The sequence below is a fragment of the Tyto alba genome, unplaced genomic scaffold, assembly GCF_018691265.1.
Source record: "Tyto alba isolate M040663 unplaced genomic scaffold, T.alba_DEE_v4.0 Super-Scaffold_7, whole genome shotgun sequence".
NCBI classification, from domain to species: domain Eukaryota; kingdom Metazoa; phylum Chordata; class Aves; order Strigiformes; family Tytonidae; genus Tyto; species Tyto alba.
In genome coordinates, this window is record NW_024881328.1 from 26,546,114 (window position 1) to 26,569,471 (window position 23,358).

Genomic DNA, 23,358 nt, shown 5'->3' on the forward strand with positions numbered 1-23,358 from the left:
GGGTTGTAATATCCTTCCACTGACCTTGTACAGTCAGGAAGGCACTGCATTCATCAGATCCAGCCACATTGGCTGCCACACAGGTATATGGCCCTGTATCTGTGACATCCAGGGCATTCAGCTTCAAAGCACAAACGTTATCCAAGAATGAGATTTCATATTTTTCTCCACTAACAATCTCATTCCCATCCTGAAACCAGGCCACAGATATGGGGGATGTGCCAGACACTTTGCACTCCAGAAGCACTGAGGATCCCAGCACCCCATTTGTTTCCTTTAGTTTTCTTGAGAATGAAGGAGGAACAAGACGATCTAAGTAGGACAGGGCAGAAGAATAAGAAGAAAACTGTTAGGGTTTTTTTTGAGGGGAAATGAAAGAGGAAAAGAAAAAAACCTTCCTTTAAAGACAAGGGTGAACAACAAAGACATAGAGCTGACCTGAAACATCAACTGAGGAAGTGCAGCTGCTGTCCCCCACCTCATTATGCACCTCAAACGTATACAAGCCCCTGTCTCCTCTCTCTGCAGAAAAGACTTTCAAAGTTGAAATATTATTGAAAAAGGTAATTTGATATTTGCGGTCGCTCCTTAGTTCTCTGCCATCTTTGTACCACTTGGCAATAAGTTCAGGTGTTCCTCCTACTTTGCACTCCAAGGTAAAAGGATTGCCAGCCATTACTGTGATCGGCTCGGTCTTCTCTAAAATGACTGCTGGTTCTGAAAGAGGAAGGGAGGGGTCAGTGTGTCACCAGGAAATCTACCCACAAACCAGTGAGCACAGGATATAAGCAGAAAACAAGGGCTGACAGAGGCAACTGTGCGAGCTGTAAGATATAGTGCCTGTAAAGCAGGCTATACCCACCTAGAACTTGTAAAAATGCAGAGCACTCCCGCATGCCAGCATCATTTTTGATCTGGCAAATGTACTTCCCAACATCAGCTCCCTCTGCACTGGCAATCTCAAGAGTTGCAATGTTGTCCATAAACCACATTTGGACATTTTCACTTTCCCTAATAACTTCACCCTTGTCCTTGAGCCAGACAACAGAAATTGGTGGGGATCCTTCCACCACTGCTTGCAGGGCTGTTGGCTCCCCGACGAAGATTGCAGTGTCACTCAACTTCTTGGCAAAGCGTGGGGGTTCTGATGGCAAAAACAAGGAGGCAGAAGAGGGTTAGTCATGCATGTCTGCTTGGAAGAGGAACAGGCAGGAGATCAAGAAAAGAGAGCGGTGATGCTGTTGATCCTGTAGCATACAAACCTTTGAATTTCACCGGGCAGGTGCAAGTGTCGCTTCCCACCTCATTCATAGCTTTGCATTGATAGTCTCCAGTATCTTGAGATTCCAGATTGAGAATATGAAGACTGGCAATGGAGTGCTTTGCTGTCACCTTGAATTTCTTGCTGCTCCTGACCTGCCTCCGGTCCTTGAACCAAGCCACCTCAAAGGGTGGAGTCCCTGCTATCTCACACTGGAGGATTACATCTGAGCCTTTAAGTGTGTCCACAGGGCTTGGCACCTTGCTAAAAACAGGTGGTTCTATAAAAAAAGAATCACATCATAAAGTGTGAGCCTGCTTTCCTGAGTGGGTTTGTGGATACTAGCAGGAGGCAACATATTCAGGAAGGGGGTCTAGACTTATTCTTGTAAACCCATATTTAGCATCCAAATACATGGCCTCACCTCTCAAAAATGTTGAGCCCCTGTCATATCCCAGAAAACCACCCCAGCACTCAGAGTCCCAAGGGCAGAAAATTTGACACTTCTGCACCTGTTTGGGGTCAGTTCTCAGTGCCCCTCCCCAAAAGCCACGCTACATTCCATCTTGCTCCGCCTCTTTTACATCATGAAAGCTACCACCAGTGAGGCTCAGCAATACAGCCTCCTCTTCCGTCTTAAATTTCATTCCTGTCAGGATCATTGCGTATAAAGAGGAGGCAGAAGGATGGCTGCAAAGTATGCCCAGTTCCCTCACCATGACTGGTGTTCCATCTAATCCATGCTTCCCTTGTGATATGACAAGCTTGCCTTATTCAGCTTGCAATTGACTAAAATGGGGAAACAAGGGAATGGCCGCACAGTGCTGAAAACCCATCACTATTTCCTGCCTTGTTTCCGCTGCTTAAACACAGCAGCAATTGAATGTGAGAGCAGCTGGAGAGATACTGCCCCAGCAGACACCAACTGCCACAGCAGCACCTCCCTGTCCAGGGAGATGTGAAGCTGGAAGCGGGCCTGGAAGCCTGGAATTGTGGTGGCGTGTGGAGCCATGCTGCTAACCTTTCACTGCGACTGAAGTACTGCAACTGGCTGTGCCAGCAGAGTTGTGGGCTTCACATATGTAATCGCCGGCATCTTCAGTGGTGGCACCCAAGATCGTTAACGTCGCCACGGAGTCTACAAAGGACATATGGAGCCTGTTGCTCGCCTGGAGTGCCTGATCGTTTCTGTACCACACAGTTTTGATCTTTGGTGTACCACTGATTTTACATTCAAGTTGAACTGTGTCCCCCTGCTTCACGAACCGCAAAGCTTCAGGCTTCTTGATGAACTTGGGAGGTTCTGCAGAACAAAGTATGTAGAGAGTGACAGTATACCTATCATGTGAAATCTACAATGCTGAGCAAGAGTTATGGAGAGCACAAGAGTATTGGGGCACAACAAAGTAAGCTTGCTACAGCAGCTGGCTGTATCCCCAAGCAGAGTTTCCTCTCAAGAAAAGACGCAAGACTGAGAAAATAAGGCAAAGACAACAACTAAAACTATATCCTGACAACTCTAGAGCCTGCTGCATCAGACAGCTGGAGCTGCAAAAAATACATGAAGGACAATTGCTTCACCCAAGGGAGATTCTGCTGTTACCTTTGAGGGGAAAACACATCCCCACACCAGTATGAAAGATTTGACAAGTCCTTCACCCCTCAGGAGCAGCAGAAACACGGTAGGGATAGTTTCACTTACTTACAGATCTTTAAAGCATATTTCTGTATGAAGAATTTAAGTAATTCATCATCTAGATTAAATCAGCAATTCAGAACTCCCATTTAAATCTTTAGAGATTTTGGGTCACCAATACTGTCCTACAAATTCAAGGTAGTTGTATTTACCATATCAGCACTTTCCATATAGTGTGTGTGAATACCACTGTGACTGTAGTTTAAGCACTAATGACAAAGCAAAAAGCAGGATGACTGCAACTCTCAATACAAAGAGCTTTCACATGAGGATCTTTCCACTTGGAGATCCTCCAGGCACTCAAGGCTTCTACTGTCATGCAGTGTGATAAGAGAAGATCACCATATGGTGTATGTCTGTGTTCTGGAAAGCTACTTTCTATATATTTCCTAACTGGAAAGGGTAGAAGATAAGACTCAGTATCAAAGAGGTCTCTTTACCCAAGAAAACAAAACCACACAAATGAAGGTGACTTAATACCTTTGACGCTGAGTTGGGCTGAGCAAAAGTCTTTCCCAGCTTCATTACTAGCTTGGCAAGTATATTGGCCAGAGTCTCCTTTACCCACTCTGAGCACTCGAAGGTGAGCTGTGTTGGCTACAAATGTAATATTTAAGTTTCCTCCAGTTCGGATCTCCCGACCATCCTTAGACCAGATGATGTGTATTGGCTGGGCTCCAGTAACATGGCATTCAAAGTCAGCACTTTCTCCAAAAGGCACATCAATAGACTCTGGTTTGGTGTCAAAGACAGGTGCTTGCTTGGGTTCTAGAAACACATAAAAACCATGTAATACTCATACCTCATGAAAAAGCCAATCAAACACAAAGATACCACGCATGAAATGGGAAGGGGGAGCCTGTGATCCAGGCAAAAGTTTTGTAAGCCAACACACCTGCCACTGTGAGCCTAGCACTTGAGGTGACAGTGCCTACAGCATTGGTGGCTGTGCAGGAGTATTGCCCGGTATGATTCATTTCAGTTCGCACCAGTTGCAGCACTGCAACATTATCTACAAAGGATGTGTGCACACTGTGGTCATCACTCAGCAGCACACCGTCTTTATGCCAAGTCACAGTAATGGGTTCTGAGCCATTGAGCCGGCACATAAATTTAAGGGGTAAACCAAGAGGGTGCTCAATGTCCTTTAATTTTCTTGCGAAGGAAGGTGGTCGTTTGCGCTCTAGAAGAAAGCAAGTAAAGAATAAATATTCCCCAGGAAGCAATTATTTTATATTTTTTCAAGAGAAAAAGAATTTGTAGCCAGCTAGTATAAATTCATCACCTTGAACTTTTAAGAGAGCCTTTGTAGATGCAGTTCCTACACTGTTTTCTGCCTTGCAGATATATTCTCCACTGTCGTTGCTAACCACTTTGTTGAAAATAAGTGTAGCAACATTGTCTTTGAAGAACACTTTGTATTCAGGAGTAGACCTGAGTTTTGTATCACCTTTGTACCAAGACACAGTGATTTCTGGTGTTCCAGCAACGCAGCATTGCAATGTAGTATAATCACCAACTGACACCTCAAGAGGCTCCAAGTGTGTAACAAAATAGGGAGGTTCTAAAAAAGAGAAGCAATTAGATAGGCTTGTTATTGTGCCAGTCCTTGTAATGCATACACTTGAAAGAACAGGCAAGAAAAAAAAAACAAAGAGAGCACACACCTAGGGTAGAGACTACAGCCTCACAAACATCTCTGCCAGCTTCATTTTCAACGTGACAAGTGTATTCTCCTGCATCTTCTTTCGTGCTGTCAAGTATTTCCAGGATGCAAGATTTCTCTGTGGTGGTGATGCTACACTTCTGAGACTGAGTGATGGCGTGGCCATTCTTCTTCCATGTCACAGAGATGGGCAGGCTGCCTGTGTAAGTGCCCTCCAGGATGATGGGCTTGCCAGGCTCCACATACTGATCGCTCAGTTTCTTCACAAAGACAGCTGGCTCTAATGAAAGGTAAGAAGTCACAAATGTTGAGCACAACAGGACAAATGGAGGAAAGGAAACAATATTTTGAGGTAGAGAGAGACACACAATCTTTACAAACCTTTTACTGTAAGGTGTGTTGTACAATTTGCCCTGCCAGCATCATTAGTCACTAGACAAGTGTACTCTCCACTTTGGAGAGGAGTTACATCAAATAACTCAAGCTCTACAATGGAGTCCTCCAAGTAGATACTGCATTTGTCCCCTGGCACAAGCTCATTGGCTCCTCTAAACCAGTTCACCTTAAAAGGAGGGGTTCCTCTGATAACACATGTAAAAGTGATGCTTGTGCCTGGCAAGACATCCAGAGGCTCTGGTGTCTTCTCAAAAGAAGGTGGTTCTAAACACAGAAGAGCAAAAAAAAGAGATAAGACAGGTTGCTACAGCATAACCCTGGCATTTCCACGCACCTACAGAAGTTAAAGAACAAATTCTTTATTTTCCAGTCAATAATTTTCCCCAAGTATATTTAGAAAAGACCAAAAGACCATAGACAATTTCAAGAGAGAAATAGGAAAGAATAGCTCAGAGAGCTTCCTGACCATCATATACTGACCTTGTACGGTCAATACAGCACTGCATTCATCTGAACCTGCTCTGTTGGTAGCTTTACAGGTGTAAGTTCCAGTATCTGAGTCGCTCAGTGAATTCACTTCTAAAATACACAGGTTATCTGAAAAGGAGATTTGATGTTTTTCCCCACTGACTAACTTAAGACCATTTCGGAACCAGGCAACAGAAATAGGAGGTGAACCCGACACTTTGCATTCCAGCAATGCTGAGGAACCCAGGACGCAAGGGGTTTCTTTTAGTTTTCTTGTGAAAGAAGGAGGAATGATTCGATCTGCATAAGAAAACATAATAAATCCATGGTTAGAGAGAAAAGGAGGGAAGAAATGGAAGAAAGGAAAGAGAACATGATTGAATGAAAGTTTTTGTAAAAGATAGAAGATACCCAACCAACCTAAAACATCAACCGATGCTGTGCAACTGCTTTTCCCCACATCATTCTGCACTGCAAAAGTGTACAATCCACCATCTTCTTTTTCTGCATCCATAATTTTAAGCGTAGATACTTTATTGAGGAAAGTAATTCTGTATTTTTGGCTGCTGGTCAGCTCTTTGCCATCCTTGAACCACCCAGTGGAAAGCTCCGGTGTGCCTGCTACTTTGCACTCCAAAGTACAGGCATCTCCTACAGTAACTCTCATTGGCTCTGCTTTCTCTACAATGACTGCAGGCTCTGGAAGGAGAGATGGGTAACATGTATAGTGAAAACTGGATTTATTAGTACTAGTTCTACATATTATAGCACTATGAGATGAGGCTTACACATTTGATACTAAGGATATCTCAGTTTTTTGGGCTGGGGAATTTTTTCAGCTCTGTTTTTTCCACCCTTCATTCTACCCTAAACTGGAGATTTCAGATGTTCTCCACAATAAAGTTAAAATATTTTTAAACTTCTAGGAGAAAATGTAACTGTCTGTCCCTCTCTAAGCAGGCATGAGCAGAAGACATGACTTAGAAATCCAGGCAAATGGATCCCATCACAGTGTAGAGGCCTGTGGTTCCTTTCACCCTTATCCCTGGACAACTGAAAGTAAAGAACTTGACTACTCCTTGTTGGGGATACAAGGATTCTCTGTTTTGATTGATTTGAACTCAGTGGCATAAGCAAAGTGTACAGTTGAGACTAAATAGCAAAGTTTCTATCTTTAAAAAGATCTTTTATGATTTTTTTCTTTTTACCAACCTAGAATAGTTAAGGTAGCCATGCACTCGCGACTTCCAGCATCATTTTTGATCTGACAGATGTATTTTCCAGCATTGCTTGTGTCTGTGCGCACAAGTTGTAAAGTTGCAACATTTTCCATAAATGTAATCTTCCTGTTTTCACTTTCTCTAATAATTTCCTCTTTGTCTTTAAGCCACTGCACAGAAATTGGCTGGGAGCCCTCCACTCTTGCTTGTAACTCTACTGGTTCACCAACCACAACAGTCACACTGTTTATTTTTGTCAAGAATTTTGGTGGTTCTGTAGAAGAAATATGTAGTTACAGTAAATACAGTGCCTACATAAAGACAAGCAATGCAGTGCCTTGGGAGCACTGCAGAAGGCACATATGCCAATACTTTACCTTTCAGCTTCACAGTGCAAAAACAAGTGTCACTTCCTACGTCGTTCTGTGCTTTGCACTGATATTCACCAACATCTGCAGCTTCAACATTAAGAATGTGAACACTTGTATGGTAGTTTTTGGCTGTAACCTTATACTTCTTACTGCTGCGAATTTGTCTCCTGTCTTTGTACCAGGTAACGTCAAATGGTGGTGTTCCTGAAATCTCACATTCCAGGCTAACCTCAGTTCCTTTGAGCATGTCTACTGGAGAGGGCTTCCTGCTAAAGACAGGAGGTTCTAACAAAGGAAGAAAGGAACATTTTTAAAAGGGAGTCTGGAGCTATTCAACAAACAGTTTCTACATGACACTGCTGAGAAAATCAACAGAATGGTCAAGGACTTCCCTTATTTTCTGGACATGATATGAAATTATCTTGCAGGTAGGTGAGCATTCAGAACTCTTAGCTCTGCTGTGGAAATGTAAGCAGAGAGGTGACCCTTGGCAAAGAGGGTACAGATCTCATTGAGCTACTAGTAGTCTCAAATACCAGGTGTAAAGCTGATAAGTTTGGGTCTGTTCTTTTTCTACATATTTCTGCTCCTTGATATAACAATTTCCACTATCGTATGTCTTGGACATTGACAGTCATAGAACTGGGGAATACCTATGTTAGGACTTATTTGCATTAAGAATAACATCTCTTGTTCAGGTGATGACTGAGGGGGTGAGGGTGCATCAAGAAACAAACATGACATTAAGAAAAAGGCAGTCCTGAAATAAGAAATTAATCTCATGTTCTTGTGGATTTCCAAGGGATAAAGCCACCAGGGAAAAATAGGATGTAGTCAGAGAACAAGAGGACAGCTAACCTTTCACTGTGACTTTGGTGCTGCAGCTGGCTTTGCCGGCAGGGTTGTGAGCTTCACAGATGTAGTCACCACTTTCATCAGTACTGAGATGATTCATTTCAAGCACAGCCACAGAGTCAATGAATGACGTCCGGAATTTTTCACTGGCAACAATTTCATGGTCATTTCTGAACCACACTACTTTCATCTCTGGAGATCCACTTACTTTGCACTCAAGCCGGGCTGAGTCACCCTGCTTGACTACTTTTGCCGCCTCAAGCTTCTTAGAAAACTTGGGTGGTTCTAAAAAAACAAAAAAATTAGGTCAGGAAGGTCTGAATTAATACTGGAAATAAAAGAGGAGGGAAAAGATCCAAACAACTGTGAGTTGCAAAGGTAGGGTAGGGATTTCACTTGGAAATGTATCAAAGATCACTGAGGTGGGCTTGGCAAAAAAGAAAGAAAATAAATAGTTGAAAAGACCACAACACAACAAGAAGGAGTGCACACCTGTTACCATCAATGTTGTAGTGCAAGAGTCACTGCCAACATCATTTGAAACGTGACAAGTGTAGTGCCCACTCCTAGAAGTATCCACTGAATAGAGAGTTAAGAACACAGTAGACCCTTCAATCCCAATGAAACAAGTTGGACCGGATACAAGTTCTAAGTCTTCTTTGAACCACTTTACTGTAAAGGGTGGTGTTCCTTTTAGTGTGGCCTTAAAATCCACTGTGGAATCTGGGATGGCTTGCTGGCTTTCAGGTTTTACTAAGAAGCTTGGTGGCTCTGCAGTTTTTAAGAAAAAGAAACACTCAGTTACATCAGAAATCTCTAAGAATGAAGAAAATTAGTGAGGTAAGTATGGAGACCAAGTTTTCAGCATTAATATTAAGAGGTATAAGAGTTTTATGTTAGCATAAGATTTAAGGTAATTTCCTAGCATCTGTCACAAATAAGAAGTAGTAAAAGAGTTTCAAACCTTTCACAGTCAGGACAGCACTGCAAGAATCGTTCCCAGCAACATTAGAGACACTGCATGTGTAATTTGCACTGTCTGCCAGCTCTAGATTAGCAATCTCGAGTGACATAGTGTTCTCATGGCACAGGCTTCTATATTTTGCACTGTCAGTTATCTCTTTTCCATCCTTAAACCATTTTGCAGTAATGGGGAGTGACCCAGAGACTTTGCACTCCATTTGGATAGAAGATCCCAGAACGGTATCCTTTTTGGTTAGTTTTTTGATAAATGCAGGAGGAATTGATTGATCTGTCCAACAGAAAAAGATGGCAAAAATATACTGGTTACCTCCTTGCCTATTTTTCACAAACAGAGATTATAATTTTTTCATTCCCTCCCTGCTGGATCAGTGAGTTTTCCAAATGACAATACAAACCTAGCACAGTCAGAACAGCTTCACAGGTGCTACTTCCAAAGTCATTTTCAACCTTAAAACTGTATGTACCACTATCCTCCTTTGATACAGGTTCAATCCTGAAACTGGCCACATTGTTTTCAAAGCTCATTGTGTAGTATCTACTGGGCAGGAGCTGTTTTCCATCTTTGTACCATCTAATTCGGAGCTCTGGTGTCCCAGCCACGGTACACTCCAAAGTCACGGGGTCTCTTTCAGTGACTTTAAGTGACTTAGCCTTTTCTATGATCCATGCTGGCTCTGAGGTATAAAGTGTATAAAAATGTCAGTTAGCTACACAGATAGAGGACTGATTTCCAAGTAGTCATCAAGGATGAGTTTGAAGTGTCACACCTTGTACACACCTTGTACAAAAAGCAAAGCAAAGCACTTCTCTACACCAGACTCGTTCTTTGCCTGGCAGGTGTATCTTCCTCTGTGGCTGAGGTCAACATTAGTAAGTTTCAGTGTGGCAACGTTGTTCTCAAAGGTGATATAGTGGTGCTCATCGTCTTCTAGTATTTTCTCATCTTTTATCCACGATACAGATAAGGGTTGAGCGCCTGCTACGGTGCACTGGAAGAATGCAGTACCTTTCAAAATGCTAGTGACGTTCTCCAGTTTCTTGACGAAGGATGGCGGTTCTGTGGTACAAGGTTTTGTTTGTTGTTTGGAAGAGAAGTCATGGAAAGGGAAGAGGGGAAAGAGAGATCGTATAAAGTCATTCTACTCACTGCAGTTTAGCTAGGGGATATAATGTTTGGGATATACTTCCTAGAGGACTGACCTTTCAAGCTGAGCCTTGTGCTGCAAGAACAGCTCCCACCTTCATTTGATATAACACATTGATATTCACCAACATCCGAGACATCACAGTTAGTCACAGTAAGGGTAAATATTGATTCTTTGGTGGAGATGGCATATTTCTTGCTGCTGAACATCTCCTTATTGTTCTTCAGCCACTTCACTTCAAATGGAGGAGTACCAGTCACCTCACATTCGAGTGTGGCCTCCAAACCCTTCACTACCTTGGTGGGACTCAACTCCCGAACAAATGTTGGAGGCTCTACAAAGAGGAACGAGGAGAAAGTAGATAGTAACCTTGAATGATTTTGAGGAGAGAAGTCTCCCCTGCTCCATCACCCCAGCTATGTAGCATAGCTGGATGATGACAAGATGTTCAAAACCAACCTTTTACTTTCAGCTCGACGCTGCAGCTCTCACTGCCTGCATCATTGTGGGCTTCACAAACATAAATCCCACTATCTGATACTCTGGCTTGAGTGACTTTCAAAGTGGCTAAACCGTCAATGAAGGAGGCGCCGTATTTAGCTTGGTCAGTTATTTCATTCCCATCCAGGTACCATGTGATGTGGATCACTGGTGTGCCTACTACCTGGCATTCAAAAGTGGTAGATTGTCCTTCACGCAAAGCTACTACAGAAGTTGGCATCTGAATAAATCTGGGGGGCTCTAGAAGATGGAAAGAAAAGGTGAGGCTTTATAATATTCAAGGTAGTTTAAAGAAATACAAGAGATTCCTAACCCCTCCCCTCCCTACCCCGCCAGAATTGCACAGAAAAATCAGAACCACAAAGGTGAGAACATTGGTTTGCACACCTTTTACAAACAAAACTGTTTTGCAAGTTGCAGTCCCCACATCATTGCTTATCTGACAAGTGTAGTTCCCAGAGTCAGATGTCCTAGCTGAGAAGAGCTCCAGTACACTAGATGTGTTGTCCTTCCAGACAGATCGATTGGCTCCAGAGAGGAGCTCCTGGCTGTCTTTAAACCACTTTATCTGCAGAGGAGTAGAGCCTTTCACCAGTGCTTTGAACTGAACCCTAGCATTGGGCACAACCTCTTGGGACTGGGGTTTTTCCACAAAATATGGTGGTTCTGTAACATGTAAAAAGGAAGAAAGATGATTACCCTGAGACAGAGGAATTAAAAAATTATGAATAAGAAACCTAACACAAGACAAAGAAGGAGCTCAAACCTTTGACTGTTAAGAACCCACTGCATTGGTTGCTCCCTGCCTTATTCGTTGCTTCACAGGTATAAGAGCCACTGTCCGTGCCTTCCAGTTTATTGATTTCCAGAAATGCAGTATTATCATGGAAAGAGTATTTGTGCTTTTCACTTGCTGTTATTTCTTGTCCATCCTTGTACCACTGGATACTGATAGGATGTGAACCAGACACTATGCACTCCAGGTGGACAAAAGAGCCCTTAATGCTGTCCATTTTCTTGAGCTTTTTGGTGAATTTAGGTGGTATAATGAGATCTATCCAAGACAGAGTAAAAAGACAAAGTATGAAATTCAACCTTGATTGTGGCAGATGTCAGCTCAGGAGAAAAGATTTTGTATGTAAAAACAACGGTAAAAGAGATCCCATACACACCTAAGACATTAATACTGGCAGAACAGCTACTGCTCCCAACGTCATTGTGAACCTCAAAAATGTATTCCCCACTATCTTTCTTTTCTGCATGAAGCACCTTTAGGACTGAGACTGCATCTGTAACACTGATCTTATATTTTGGGCCTAACGTCAGTTCCTTGCCATCTTTGAACCATTTGGCTGTAATATGCTTCGTTCCTGAAAATTTACACTGCAAGGTTGCTGGGTCTCCCTCAGTCACATCTATTGACACAGCCTTGTCCACGATTGTAGCAGGTTCTGTTGTAAACAAGGAGACAGAGTGTTAAGGGCATCTGTAAAAATCACAAGGGAACCATCTGAGATCACTGAAAGCCCTCAGGGTAGGACCAACCTTTGACAGTCAGCAGAGCAGAACACCTCTGAATTCCCGCCTCATTTTTAGCTTGACAGAAATATTTCCCATCATGTTTCAGCTCAATAGACCTCACCAGAAGAGTGGCAACATTGTTCACAAAGGTCATTTTGATATTGTTGTCTTCAATCACTTCATCATTGTCTTTCAGCCAGGACACAGTGATGGGCAAGGAGCCTTTAATAGCAGCCTGAAACACGACTGTGCCCCCACGAAGGGAACTAATGTTTTCTATCCTCTTCAGGAACTGTGGGGGCTCTGGCAGGAAGAAAGTGGTTGTGTAAGTATGTGTCTGCTGCATGACAATGTGGCATGGAAACTACACTGGGATAAGAGCATGCTACTGGCATTCTGCACCTTGCACTAACCTTTCAGTGTGACCTCCGAACTGCAGAGGCAGCTCCCGACATCATTCGTTACTCTACACTGATACTCGCCAACATCAGAAGCATCAAACCTGAAAACGTGGAGGCTAATCAAAGATTTCTCAGTGCTTATTCTGTGCTTCTTACTGCTCCGCACGGGTTTATCATCTTTCACCCAAAACACTTCAAAGGGAGGTGTGCCAAGCACCTCGCACTCCAAAACCACATCAGAATCCTTCAAGACTTCCATGGATTGAAACTCCTTGCTAAAATAAGGTGACTCTACAGTGCAAAAGAGAGAGTGCAGTTTGAATTAATCATACTTTTGAAGCCTGTAAAACTGCACTGAGTTTAAAGAGACAAACTGTGTGGATGCATGTCACACACACCTTTGACTGTAACAACACTACTGCAAATATCTTTTCCAGCATCATTTTTGGCCTCGCAAATATATTCCCCACTGTCTTCAGTCTCAACCTCTGTAACATGGAGTATTGCCAAGGATTTTGTGAAAGACATCCTGTATTTGTCACTCTCTTTTAGCTCTCTATCATCCTTGAACCATGTGATTTTAATCTCAGGAGTACCAGTGACTTCACAGGTCAGCTCAGCATATCCGCCTTTCTTTACCAGATGGGTTGGCTCTAGCTTCTCCTTGAAGGCAGCAGGTTCTGTGGATTTAAGAAGAGTGTTCAGGACAAAGAAGGCAGAAAAGAGTGCACTGGGTCAATCCAGCAGCTGAAAGTTTAAAAGAGAGTAAGAACGCAAACCTTTTACAAACAAGTTTGCACTGCATGTTACTGAACCAGCTACATTGGAGACTTTGCAGGTGTATTTTCCTGAGTCTGTTGGTTTGACTGCATAAAGCTCCAAGTAACTTGCTAATGCTTCTGTCATAATGTAGCAGGCTCCTCCTGTCACCAGCTCAGTATCATCTTTAAACCATTTCACCAACAGCGGTGTTGTGCCTTTAAATGTGCCTTTGAAACGTACAGTTGATGCAGGCAGTACATCTTGGGACTCTGGTTCTATAGTGAAGCTGGGTGGCTCTAGATTGCATTGAAAGGAAACAATGGTCAAAAGCAAGACACATGGCCTGCAGTTTGGGGAAGAAAAGTGTTATCACATGAAAGTAAAACTCCAAGAAATGTGAAACAAATTGCCAAACCTTTTATAAACAAGGTGCTACTGCTGTCTTTGCTACCAGCAGAGTTTGTGGCTCTGCAAATGTAGACCCCAGCATCACTTGGATTTAGGTGTTTTATTTCCAAAGATGCAGAGCCTTCTGCAAAGTATACTGTGTACTTGGCACTTGAAGTGATCTCTGTGTCTTGCTTAAACCAAGAGACGGTCATTGGAAGAGAGCCTGAAATTTTGCAGTCTAGGCGGCATGAGGTGTTAATGATGCTGTCAATATTCTTCAGTGGTTTAGTAAAGGAAGGAGGGAGAGTACGATCTGTTGAGAGTGAAAAAAATAAAAGAAACTAGCACATGATCAAAATAGGCATGCAGTTCCTCTTCTGGCTCTGTTGGGCTCAGAACAGAGTAGTAGGGCTCTTTACAAAGAGTCAGTACCAACCTAGCACAGTGAAGCTGGTAGTACAGGAGCTGATGCCCACATCATTGGATATCTCAAAGGTGTACTCGCCACTGTCCTGCATTTCAGTGGCATAGAACTTGAGCTGGGCAATGTTATTTTTAAAGCTGATCCTATATTTTTTGCTGGCAGGTAGTGGCCTTCCATCTTTGAACCATTTGGTTTTTAGTTCTGGAGTGCCTGTGACAGTGTATTCCAAAATGGCTGGTTCCCCTGCAGTTACCTGGATCATTTCAGATTTTTCAATGATTTTGGCAGGTTCTACAACAGAATTAAACAACCAGTGTTAAGGACAAAAGGAAATTGCTCTTCCCCTCAAGTGGCAGACAATGTAGGGATTACAGCACTACTCCACTGACCTTTCACTGCTAGTTCACCAAAGCAGGACTGACTTCCTGCATCATTCTCAGCTACACAGGTGTATTTGCCACTCGAGCTCAGCTGGACACCAGTAATTTGCAGTGTTGCTAGACCATGTTCAAATGTCACTCTCACTTTGTTATCATCTTGAATAATGTCTTTGCCCTTCATCCACATCACAGAAATAGGCTCTGATCCTTTCACCACAGCCTGTAATGTAATACTGTCTCCAGACAGAGCTGTCACATTTTCGATTTTCTTAACAAAAGATGGTGGTTCTAATTCAAAAAAAAAAGACACAAGAAGAAATACTCATCTGCTACCACATGATCCCATGAAATATGCTGTTCAGAGACAGTTTTATGAGACAGTATGCACAGTTCATCATGCAACTCGGCTAAAGAGCAGGCAAGGAGAAGAGCTGCATTCCCCATCTGTGAGCTGATTCATGGCCTTTTAAGTTCAATGTCCTTCAAATTGATGACACATAAGAGTTGAGATATGCACAGAATTTTAAGAGAAGAAGAAGATATTCTCCCTCCCCAACCACCCACAAATCCAAAGAAAAGACATTTTAAGAAATGTGAAGTTCTTGCCAATCCCTTCAGTAAGTCGAGTTTTCTCCCTCCCACTGACCTTTCAAGATGTATGTTGCACTGCATATGCACTTCCCAACTTCGTTAGCTATCATACACTCGTATTCACCAACATCCGCACTATTAAATGAAGACACTTCCAGAGAAATAATAGCTTTCTGAGAGGTCAACCTGTATTTTTTACTACTGCGAATCTGTTTCTTGTCTTTGTACCAGGTAATCTCAAAAGGTCCAGTGCCAGCAACTTCACACTGAAGAATGGTGTTTGTTCCCTTCACTACCTCTGCTGGTTCAAGTGTTCGGATGAAAGATGGAGGCTCTATAAAATCAGTGAGAAAGTATTAGTCAATCATGTCAAAAAAAAAAAAAAAAAAAGGAAGCGAAGGTTTTCTCAAGAATGTGACTATCAGCAGCAAGAACAGACCTTTGACAACTACTTCAGTGGTGCAGCTGTCACTTCCAACCTCGTTTACAGCTTCACATGAGTAGCTCCCACTGTCATCAACTTTCATCTCCAAAATATCTAACACAGCCACAGAATTGACAAAGGACATCCTGTGTGTGTTGCTTTCACGGATTTCCTTATTGTTCTTAAACCAAGTAACCTGGATTTCAGGAGACCCTTTGATTTTGCACTGAAGGCGTGCAGAGTCACCTGGGGTCAGTAAATAAGATGGATAGACCTTCTTCACAAAGGATGGTGGTTCTAAAAATGGGAAGAAAATAAAAGGTAAGGGGAAGAAAATGGAAAAAGGGGAAAAAGAGAAAGAAAAAAAGAAAAAGCAGAAGAAAAGGAAGAAAAGGGAGAAGAAAAGGGAAAGGGGGAAAGGGAAAGAGAAAAAAGAAAGTTGAAATACAAAGCTTTGAAAGATTGGTTCCTAGTGCAAGAACAAACCATGACTTTAGAAAAGATCAGTATAATCTTTGCTGAACTGCAGTTCTTGTAGTTTCTCTTGCCCTCTCTGTCTACCTCTCCCTTGAATGCAGGAGCAGTTCTTGGATCTGGCCGGTAAAAGAAATATTGAGACAACACACAGTGCACCAAAAGGCAGCAGAGCAAATGAGCAAGAGGTGAATAGACCTGATGGCAGGCCTGAGAAGAGTTCACAGTGTGATTTCAGCCCAGAGAAATCCTTGCCTGCAAAAGAAGAAATGGGGAACCAAGAAGAACAAAGGTAAAGGAGGTGTAGGACTAACTTACCTCTGACTGTGACGCTGGCAGAAGAGGAGCTGCTTCCTGCCTCATTTGAGGCAGTGCACACATAGTGGCCTGAATCCTTGAGTTTAGCCAAAGGAATCTCAAGTGAGGCTATTTTGTCTTCAAAGTAAATCTTATAATCTTTGCCTGGAGGGATTTTGCTTCCATCTTTTGTCCATGCTACTGTTACTTTCCTGTCTTCATCTACCTGACATTCAAGATGTACTTTTTTATTGACTGCTGACTGCACTGACTGCAAAACTTTAATGAAGTGGGGTTTGTCTATAATGATCATTTCAGCCTGGCAAATGTCAGCCCCAAACTTGTTGGAAGCTTTGCAGGTATAAACCCCTCTGTCGCTGGTGGTGAGATGGGAAATTTCTAACACATGTTTATTTTCCACTTTGGAGATCTTGTAGTGGTCTGAAGGTGAAATGGTCGTGCCATCCTTCTGCCAGGCGACATCGATGACTGGAGTGCCCGAAACAGTACACAGGAACTTAGCACTTTTGCCCACAAAAGTAGTGATAGATTCAGGTCTGGTAAGAAACGTTGGTGGAAGTGCTTCTGCAAAACAAAGGGGTTCAATGTTATCCAGAGGTGAGGACCAAGAGTTTATGCTCTTTCTCCACATTTTCCAGGGACAGAGAGAAAGAGGGTCCCAGTTTGTCACTGGATACGCTTAAGCAAAAGAAGCCGGAAGTGTAGGAGATAAGAGGTGTTAAAGATGATGAATTTTGGCTTTTGGTTTTGTACTTCTTGTGTTTGTATATTGTTTCAGAGGTTGAAGGCATTTTGAATCTCTGCAGCAATGTACAAACTAAAGGAAAATAAACCAAAAGCCAGAACTTCCTCCCCCAAGACTGATGTGTTTGCACACCATTCCCTCAAGATAGAAAAGTTTGCATGCATTTCATAGTTTGTGCAACTTTCTTTAGTCTCTATCATCTGCCACTTAGCAAAGACCACATAAAGACTCCTCCCACAAAGAGATAAATCAGAGTAAAAAAATCATCATACACTAAAAGCCCAACGGATCTTGTTTGTTTGTATGTTTCTTAAAAAAAGATAGTTGTATAGCTCTCAATAGACAAAAAAAGTTTGCAAATTGAAACAGCTTTAAACCTTCTTTTGTTTGTTTAAGATCTATTTCTTCAATCACATAGGGTTCCCCACTGGCCATGACACATAGATGTTCAGGTATGTGTAGCTGCATAGCCTGCCTCACAAGTACAGCTGCAGGATAAACATAGGGTGCTAGGTTAATCACATAATGATTATTACACCAAAGAAATAAAATTTAAAAGTGTATGTTTTCTTGTCTGTAAGTTAAGTAAACCTTCTTCAAGAATGTATTTACAAAGCAAACCCATTCTGTTGATGAACTAGTTTCTCCCGCTCTCTTTCCCCGCTTCTTTCTTCCCTCTGGAAAATTTTCAGGCTGATTCCCTTTTCTAGGTACAGAATGCACCTAAAAGCAGCATTCATAAAAATTATTCCTTCTCTGTGCTTGTTCCTGCCAAAATTAAACATGGATTATATATACCAATGGCAATCAAGAGCCCCACCAGAAATATTTGTAAGTATAGCAGTGAAAGCATTACAATATACTAAGATGCTTCATGGACAAGTGCTTGAAAGTCTGTACTTACCAGTTACTGTTAAAAGGGCTGTAGAGCTTACACTGCCATGCTGGTTGGAAGCCTTGCAGCTATACTCTCCGTAGTCAACAACCTGAGGCCTTGGGATCTCCAATGTGGAGAGGTAGTTGGAGGTGTGAATGGAGTATTTGTCACCATCATATATCTCTCGGCCGGCTTTGTACCACTGGAACCTGACGTTCGGAGCAGTCTCTACTTCACAGGTAAACTTGGCCACATGATTTACAGCCACCTCCAGAGATTCAAGCCTTCTCCTCAGGATTGGTGCAACTGAAATCAGAAGCAGAGAACAACTCAAAGCCCTGCCTGCTGACATTCTGGAAAGTAACAGTGAAGTGACTGATGAAAAAAAAAAAAAATGTGGTTTATTCTCAATCCACATAAAGTGACTGTAAAAAAAAAAAATATCTGTAAGAAAGCAGTACGAGGCTCAGTGGACAAACAGCGTTATGGTGTATAATGACATCAGGAAACACAGTGGCTATACTGGAAAAACAATGTGAAATAACAGTGCAAAATAACAATGTGATACAAATATATACTACGCTATCCTGGAGCTGTGAGAAATTATGGTGTGAACAAGAATTTGTGCTGAAAGTGTGCAATGACTCTAAAGAGTAAGAGAGAGTGCAGCAGTGAGAAAAGTGGGAAGAGCAGGCCCACATCACAGGCAACAATGGGAGACGTGGTTGGGACTGAGATACAGCTTGTACTGACCATGCTTGTGTGATAAGAACAGGAAGCAACAATGTTCCTGAACACAGAGTGGAGTGAGGGAAGGGAGAGACTTGGCAATAAGGTAAAAGGTGACCATAAATCCAGAGAGAAAGGTGGCCCTCTGATTAGTGGCATGATGGTATTAATATTGTATCTATATCCAAAGATACAGACACATAGTAGGGCAGTTTCATTAGTAGAGTAGTGCATTAGAAAGGCAGTATTTTATCCCCATAATCCAACCTCTTTTAACAACTGTGAGTTTTGCTGCTGTTGCTCTTTTTCCACCTTGATTCAGTGCCTCACAGGTGTACTCTCCTTGGTGAATCTCCCCACACGCTTTGCTTATTACTAGTGTGTATGTGTCCTGATCTTGCAAACACTTGAATTTGTCACCTGAAGACACCAGTTTACCCTCAAAGTACCAGTTTAATGACTTGACATTTGTTATGACAGACACCAAACTGACACTCTCCCCTTCCTCCACAACAGTGTCAACCAGTTTGCTGTGTATGATGGGATAACTCTCTTCGCCCAGGTCAACTTCTAACTTCCCAGCTCTAGTTTCCTGACCCTCTCTACTCTCTTCCTCACATATTTCTTCTCTTTTCTCCTTTCTTTTCAGTATTTCTGTGGGTGTCTCAATGGGAACACCTGTGGAGACTACATCAGTAGTGGCTGCAGCTGCACCCACATCCTTGATTTGACCATGCCCAGTCACAGTGTTGATTAGTTGGGCAGACAAAGGCTGCTGTAGGGGTATTTCTGCCTCCATAGTCCTCTCAGCCTGCAGGGGTTCCAGTTTAGAGGTTTCATCACAGGATTTTCCTGAGAGAAGTGGACTGGGATGGACTGGAAACATTTTGGATTTTTCTTCTGTCAAGAGGTGTTTTTCTTCACAAATAAGAGAATAGAAAGCCTCCTTCAAGACCATTTTCTGGTCAGCTGTCTGAATGCTGACTTCTCCCAAGGAGATGGGGATTTCTATAGGATTGAGTCCTCCTGTGGTCACAACATAGGTGCATAGGGTGTGGTTTTTTTCCTTGGTGATGTTTATTGTCTGTACTTCAACATTTTCTTTATTAACCAACCATTCTGAAAACAGGAGGTTTTGCTTGCTTACCACTGCAGCTTTCAGTGCATTTCTAATTTGAAACTCTATGTCTAAGCTGCAGCTCTTGGGAATCTGAGCAGTGAGCTCGCTCTCTTTGTTGAGGACTTGGCTTGACTGGAGTTGGTGAGTGTACATTGTTTTGTGGGGTTGTCTCCCTTCTCTTGGATACTGTCTAAGTGGGCTGGCAAGATCAAGGACATGTTCCTCCTCCAGGGGCTGGTTTTCTTCTAGCAGCAAGGGAAATCTCAGAGCCTGTCCCTCATGAATTCTTGCAGCAAAATCTTCCTCTGCTACTTCCAGGGAAGAAATGTGCTCCAGGAGGGCAGCTGAGCCCTCAGTGAAGGCCAGTTCAGAGGGGAATCTAGGTTCAGCTTTCAGCTCACCTTGCATTGCCTGGAAGCCCTCAAGGACCTGGATGTGTCCACCGTCTATGGCATGGCTGTCAGTGGTGCTTGACACCTGTAGAAGGGCTTGAGAAGCCTCTGTTTTCAGGACAGCCATTTGCTCTGCTGCTTTGGGGATGACTTCCTCTTTGGGCAAGAGTATCTGTGCAGCTATAGTCCCAAGGCAGCCCAGCAGCTGTGTCTCCACTGCTGCTGCAGGCACCACACCCTGGGGACCAGCCGGAAGGGTTTTCATTGGCTCTGCCAGAAGCCTGCTGCTCTCTTGTGTTGTGGCCACCTGAGCGAGCATCTCTTCAACACTCTGTGCAGCCAAGCAGGCTGGTGGCAGGCTAGGCAAGATGCCCTCCCTGGGCAGCACATGCTCCACCTGGCTTGTCTGGCGTTGAAGGATGGCTGGGGACTCCCTCATGGCCTCAAGGCTGAGTGCTCCTTCCATGGCAGGAAGATCACCAGCCTCCTCATAGGACAGGGGGCTTTGGTCCTCTGACACTGCAGAATACTGCAAGGCTGGGCTCTGTCTGCACAGAGCATGCTCCTCAGGGAGCACAATGAGTTCAGCACAGCATGTGGCCTCACCCAGGGTGCTCACCGCTCTGCACGTGTAGAGCCCAGTGTCCTCTTCCATGCATTCCCACACTGTCAGGGAGCCCGAGCCATCAGGGTGGTGAGCAACAGAACGACGTGCATCAGAGAAGAGCTGCTCACTCCCCTTGAACCACTGCACATCGGGGCATGGCTCCCCAGCCACAGTGTACTCAAAGACTGCGGTGAAGCCCGGTGCACACCGAAGGCTGCCTGGCTCCCTGACAAAGCAAGGGACCCCTGGTATCCGCTGCCGCACATGGAGCTGGGCGCTGCATGTGGCCTCACCGTGTACATTTCTGGCCACGCACCTGTACTCGCCCTCATCCTGCACACCCACATATGGGAGGATGAGGCTGTGGTCATTGCCAGCAAACACTAATTTACAGTCCACGGAGGGGGTTAGCTTCATACTGTTGAAAAACCACTGGATTTTGGGTGTCGGGCTGCCAGTAACAGTAACAGAAAGCCTAGCTACATCTCCCTGCCAGACTTCAACATCTGAGACCTGTTTGAGGAAAACAGGGGCTTTGTCCCCCTCCTCCATTTTCATCCTTGCTTTGCTGGAATAAACTGGTTTTTCAGGCTCAAATTCAAGTGTTTTCTCTCTATCAGGCAACTGAAGGACACTGCTGTAGCCTTCGCTTCTTCCTTCCTCAGAAGACACAGTAAGAGAGCTAGCGATGTCTGTACGGAAAGAAATTGTTTACTTTTACTAGAATGTTTAAGAGAACACTTGTAGATAGCAATAAACAGTATTAGCACAACTATTTTTGTATACCTGGAGCCTTCCTCCAGATATATTTTTACTGTACAGCAATTAACAATGAACATGAGGTCCCCTTGTGAAGTACAGACCTGCCAAAAACAGCTAGACATACTCTGCTGTCAGGTTACTTATGAACTTCCCAACTGGATCAGCATGGGTGTCTCTTTAAACCTGGCATCACAGTATGGGTTAGGCATACCCCCAGGGTGTACAGTACAAGTAACAGTCAAACAACATTGATGCATTTTGCAAATATAATTGAAGTAGTGTGTGCCATACATACTCGTATGTTCTCTCATACAAATAAGTACAGCAGAGCAGTGCTAAGACCCTGGTTTAATTCAAGAAAAAGCAGAATGCCAGAATTAGGATTGTAAAAATAACACAAACTTTTCAGCACACCAACCTTTCTTCTGGTGCAGTTAGTTCATCTCTTTCAACTCTAACTTTTGTCTAACACACAAGGATATTACCTCTCCCTTATCAGTTTTGTTCTGTTTTTGTCATTAGACCCTTATGCTTGCAACACTATTATTACTAAAATAAGGAGTTTGCACCATTGATTTAAATCTCTGCTTTTAAACTCCTCCCTGGTTCAGCGTTGCATATTAAAACTCGCACAATATTAGAGAAAGGAGAACAGAGCACTTTAAGGTTTTTCTGCTTGCCTTTGTGAATTTAAACATTTATGTATTGGATCATTTTGTTCCAATGGTGGTTTAAAAACAATAAGAAGACGACATCAAGAACGTGTCATTCTCTGCAGATGCTTGACACTAGAAACATCAGTGAAAGCTGAGACTTCCAGGAATGAAACAAGCCATATATGAAAAGCACAGCACAAAGAAAACCTCTGGAAATCAAGTTCTGTTGTCCTTGCTGAGTCAAGTTTGCTCAGTTAAGGCCCACAGTATTTGATGCTGGAAAGATATGAGAGTTGTTAAAAAAGAATAAAAGAAGTGTGAGTGGATAAATATCTCCTGGCAGTGTAATGGTGAACCTTGATAAGTTTCTCAATTACAGTTCCTTAAATTCCAAAACTTATTGTGAGAGAATATTTTTTTCTGCACTCCAGTAACAGATATAAAGAAGAACAGAATATGCCATATCCAATTCTTTCTTACTGGTTTTAGCACTTATTAATCCTGCCACAAATACCATAATACATATGACATGGCACAGTGCATACAGAGATTAACTGCAGAGAAGAGATGCTTAAATAAAAAAAAAATTACACCAGACCTTCAGTGTTACCTACCAGCCTTGTTAAAACAGTGGGGCTGTTTCCCCAGAAATACAATTTGATAGTGAATTTCAGAATGAGTGGCAGAATTGGGCCCATAATAAAGTATAAAAATTGCAGAATGAGATCTATATTAACACACATGAGAGTGTTTTATATACAGGAGTGTGGCAAAAATTATTGAACTTCTGTAAGTTCCTGGATAGTTATAACAGCAAATCTATACATATACTTTTTCATATTTTAGATACGTCTATGAAATAAAGTACAAGAAACGGCAGTCTTAAATCATTTACATATTTATTTCACAAATTAACCATACATGTTAACATTCAATACACATTGATGACAAACAAACGTAATTCATCCTTCTTAAGATACTTGGTTTGTAGAAATGAAGACAACATTAAACCTGACGATGAAATTGTGAGTTTTGTAATTCCTAAGAAAGCACAAAATTTTAAAGAGAGATGGTCAGTCATGGCTCTAAGCTATACCAGTTGCTCCAGAGTAAGTTTATTCAAAACTAGAATTATCCAAGATTTATTGTAGTTTAGGTGAGACTTTGTCTCTCCATAAACACATGATAGTGCTCCTGGCTAGTGTGTAAAACTTAAAACAAG

General features: G+C 42.7%; 1 protein-coding gene across 1 annotated transcript in view; it reads right to left on the reverse strand.

The window, feature by feature from the left end:
- TTN (titin) overlaps nt 1–23,358 on the reverse strand; it is a 240,837-nt gene that overhangs the window by 169,949 nt on the left and 47,530 nt on the right. Inside the window, exons 44-79 of the mRNA XM_042784452.1 lie at nt 18,867–21,410; nt 17,898–18,176; nt 16,249–16,812; nt 15,472–15,753; nt 15,088–15,366; nt 14,451–14,729; nt 14,074–14,352; nt 13,663–13,950; nt 13,265–13,543; nt 12,884–13,165; nt 12,498–12,776; nt 12,109–12,387; nt 11,736–12,014; nt 11,330–11,617; nt 10,951–11,229; nt 10,522–10,803; nt 10,118–10,396; nt 9,696–9,974; nt 9,313–9,591; nt 8,898–9,185; nt 8,426–8,704; nt 7,937–8,218; nt 7,085–7,363; nt 6,700–6,981; nt 5,908–6,186; nt 5,500–5,787; nt 5,005–5,283; nt 4,625–4,903; nt 4,243–4,521; nt 3,853–4,140; nt 3,438–3,725; nt 2,283–2,564; nt 1,263–1,541; nt 863–1,144; nt 439–717; nt 25–312 (exon numbers count right to left, since the gene is read on the reverse strand). Of these exons, the coding sequence (XP_042640386.1) occupies nt 25–312; nt 439–717; nt 863–1,144; nt 1,263–1,541; nt 2,283–2,564; nt 3,438–3,725; nt 3,853–4,140; nt 4,243–4,521; nt 4,625–4,903; nt 5,005–5,283; nt 5,500–5,787; nt 5,908–6,186; nt 6,700–6,981; nt 7,085–7,363; nt 7,937–8,218; nt 8,426–8,704; nt 8,898–9,185; nt 9,313–9,591; nt 9,696–9,974; nt 10,118–10,396; nt 10,522–10,803; nt 10,951–11,229; nt 11,330–11,617; nt 11,736–12,014; nt 12,109–12,387; nt 12,498–12,776; nt 12,884–13,165; nt 13,265–13,543; nt 13,663–13,950; nt 14,074–14,352; nt 14,451–14,729; nt 15,088–15,366; nt 15,472–15,753; nt 16,249–16,812; nt 17,898–18,176; nt 18,867–21,410 (12,678 nt within the window). The remainder of the gene's footprint in view (nt 1–24; nt 313–438; nt 718–862; nt 1,145–1,262; nt 1,542–2,282; nt 2,565–3,437; nt 3,726–3,852; nt 4,141–4,242; nt 4,522–4,624; nt 4,904–5,004; nt 5,284–5,499; nt 5,788–5,907; nt 6,187–6,699; nt 6,982–7,084; nt 7,364–7,936; nt 8,219–8,425; nt 8,705–8,897; nt 9,186–9,312; nt 9,592–9,695; nt 9,975–10,117; nt 10,397–10,521; nt 10,804–10,950; nt 11,230–11,329; nt 11,618–11,735; nt 12,015–12,108; nt 12,388–12,497; nt 12,777–12,883; nt 13,166–13,264; nt 13,544–13,662; nt 13,951–14,073; nt 14,353–14,450; nt 14,730–15,087; nt 15,367–15,471; nt 15,754–16,248; nt 16,813–17,897; nt 18,177–18,866; nt 21,411–23,358) is intronic.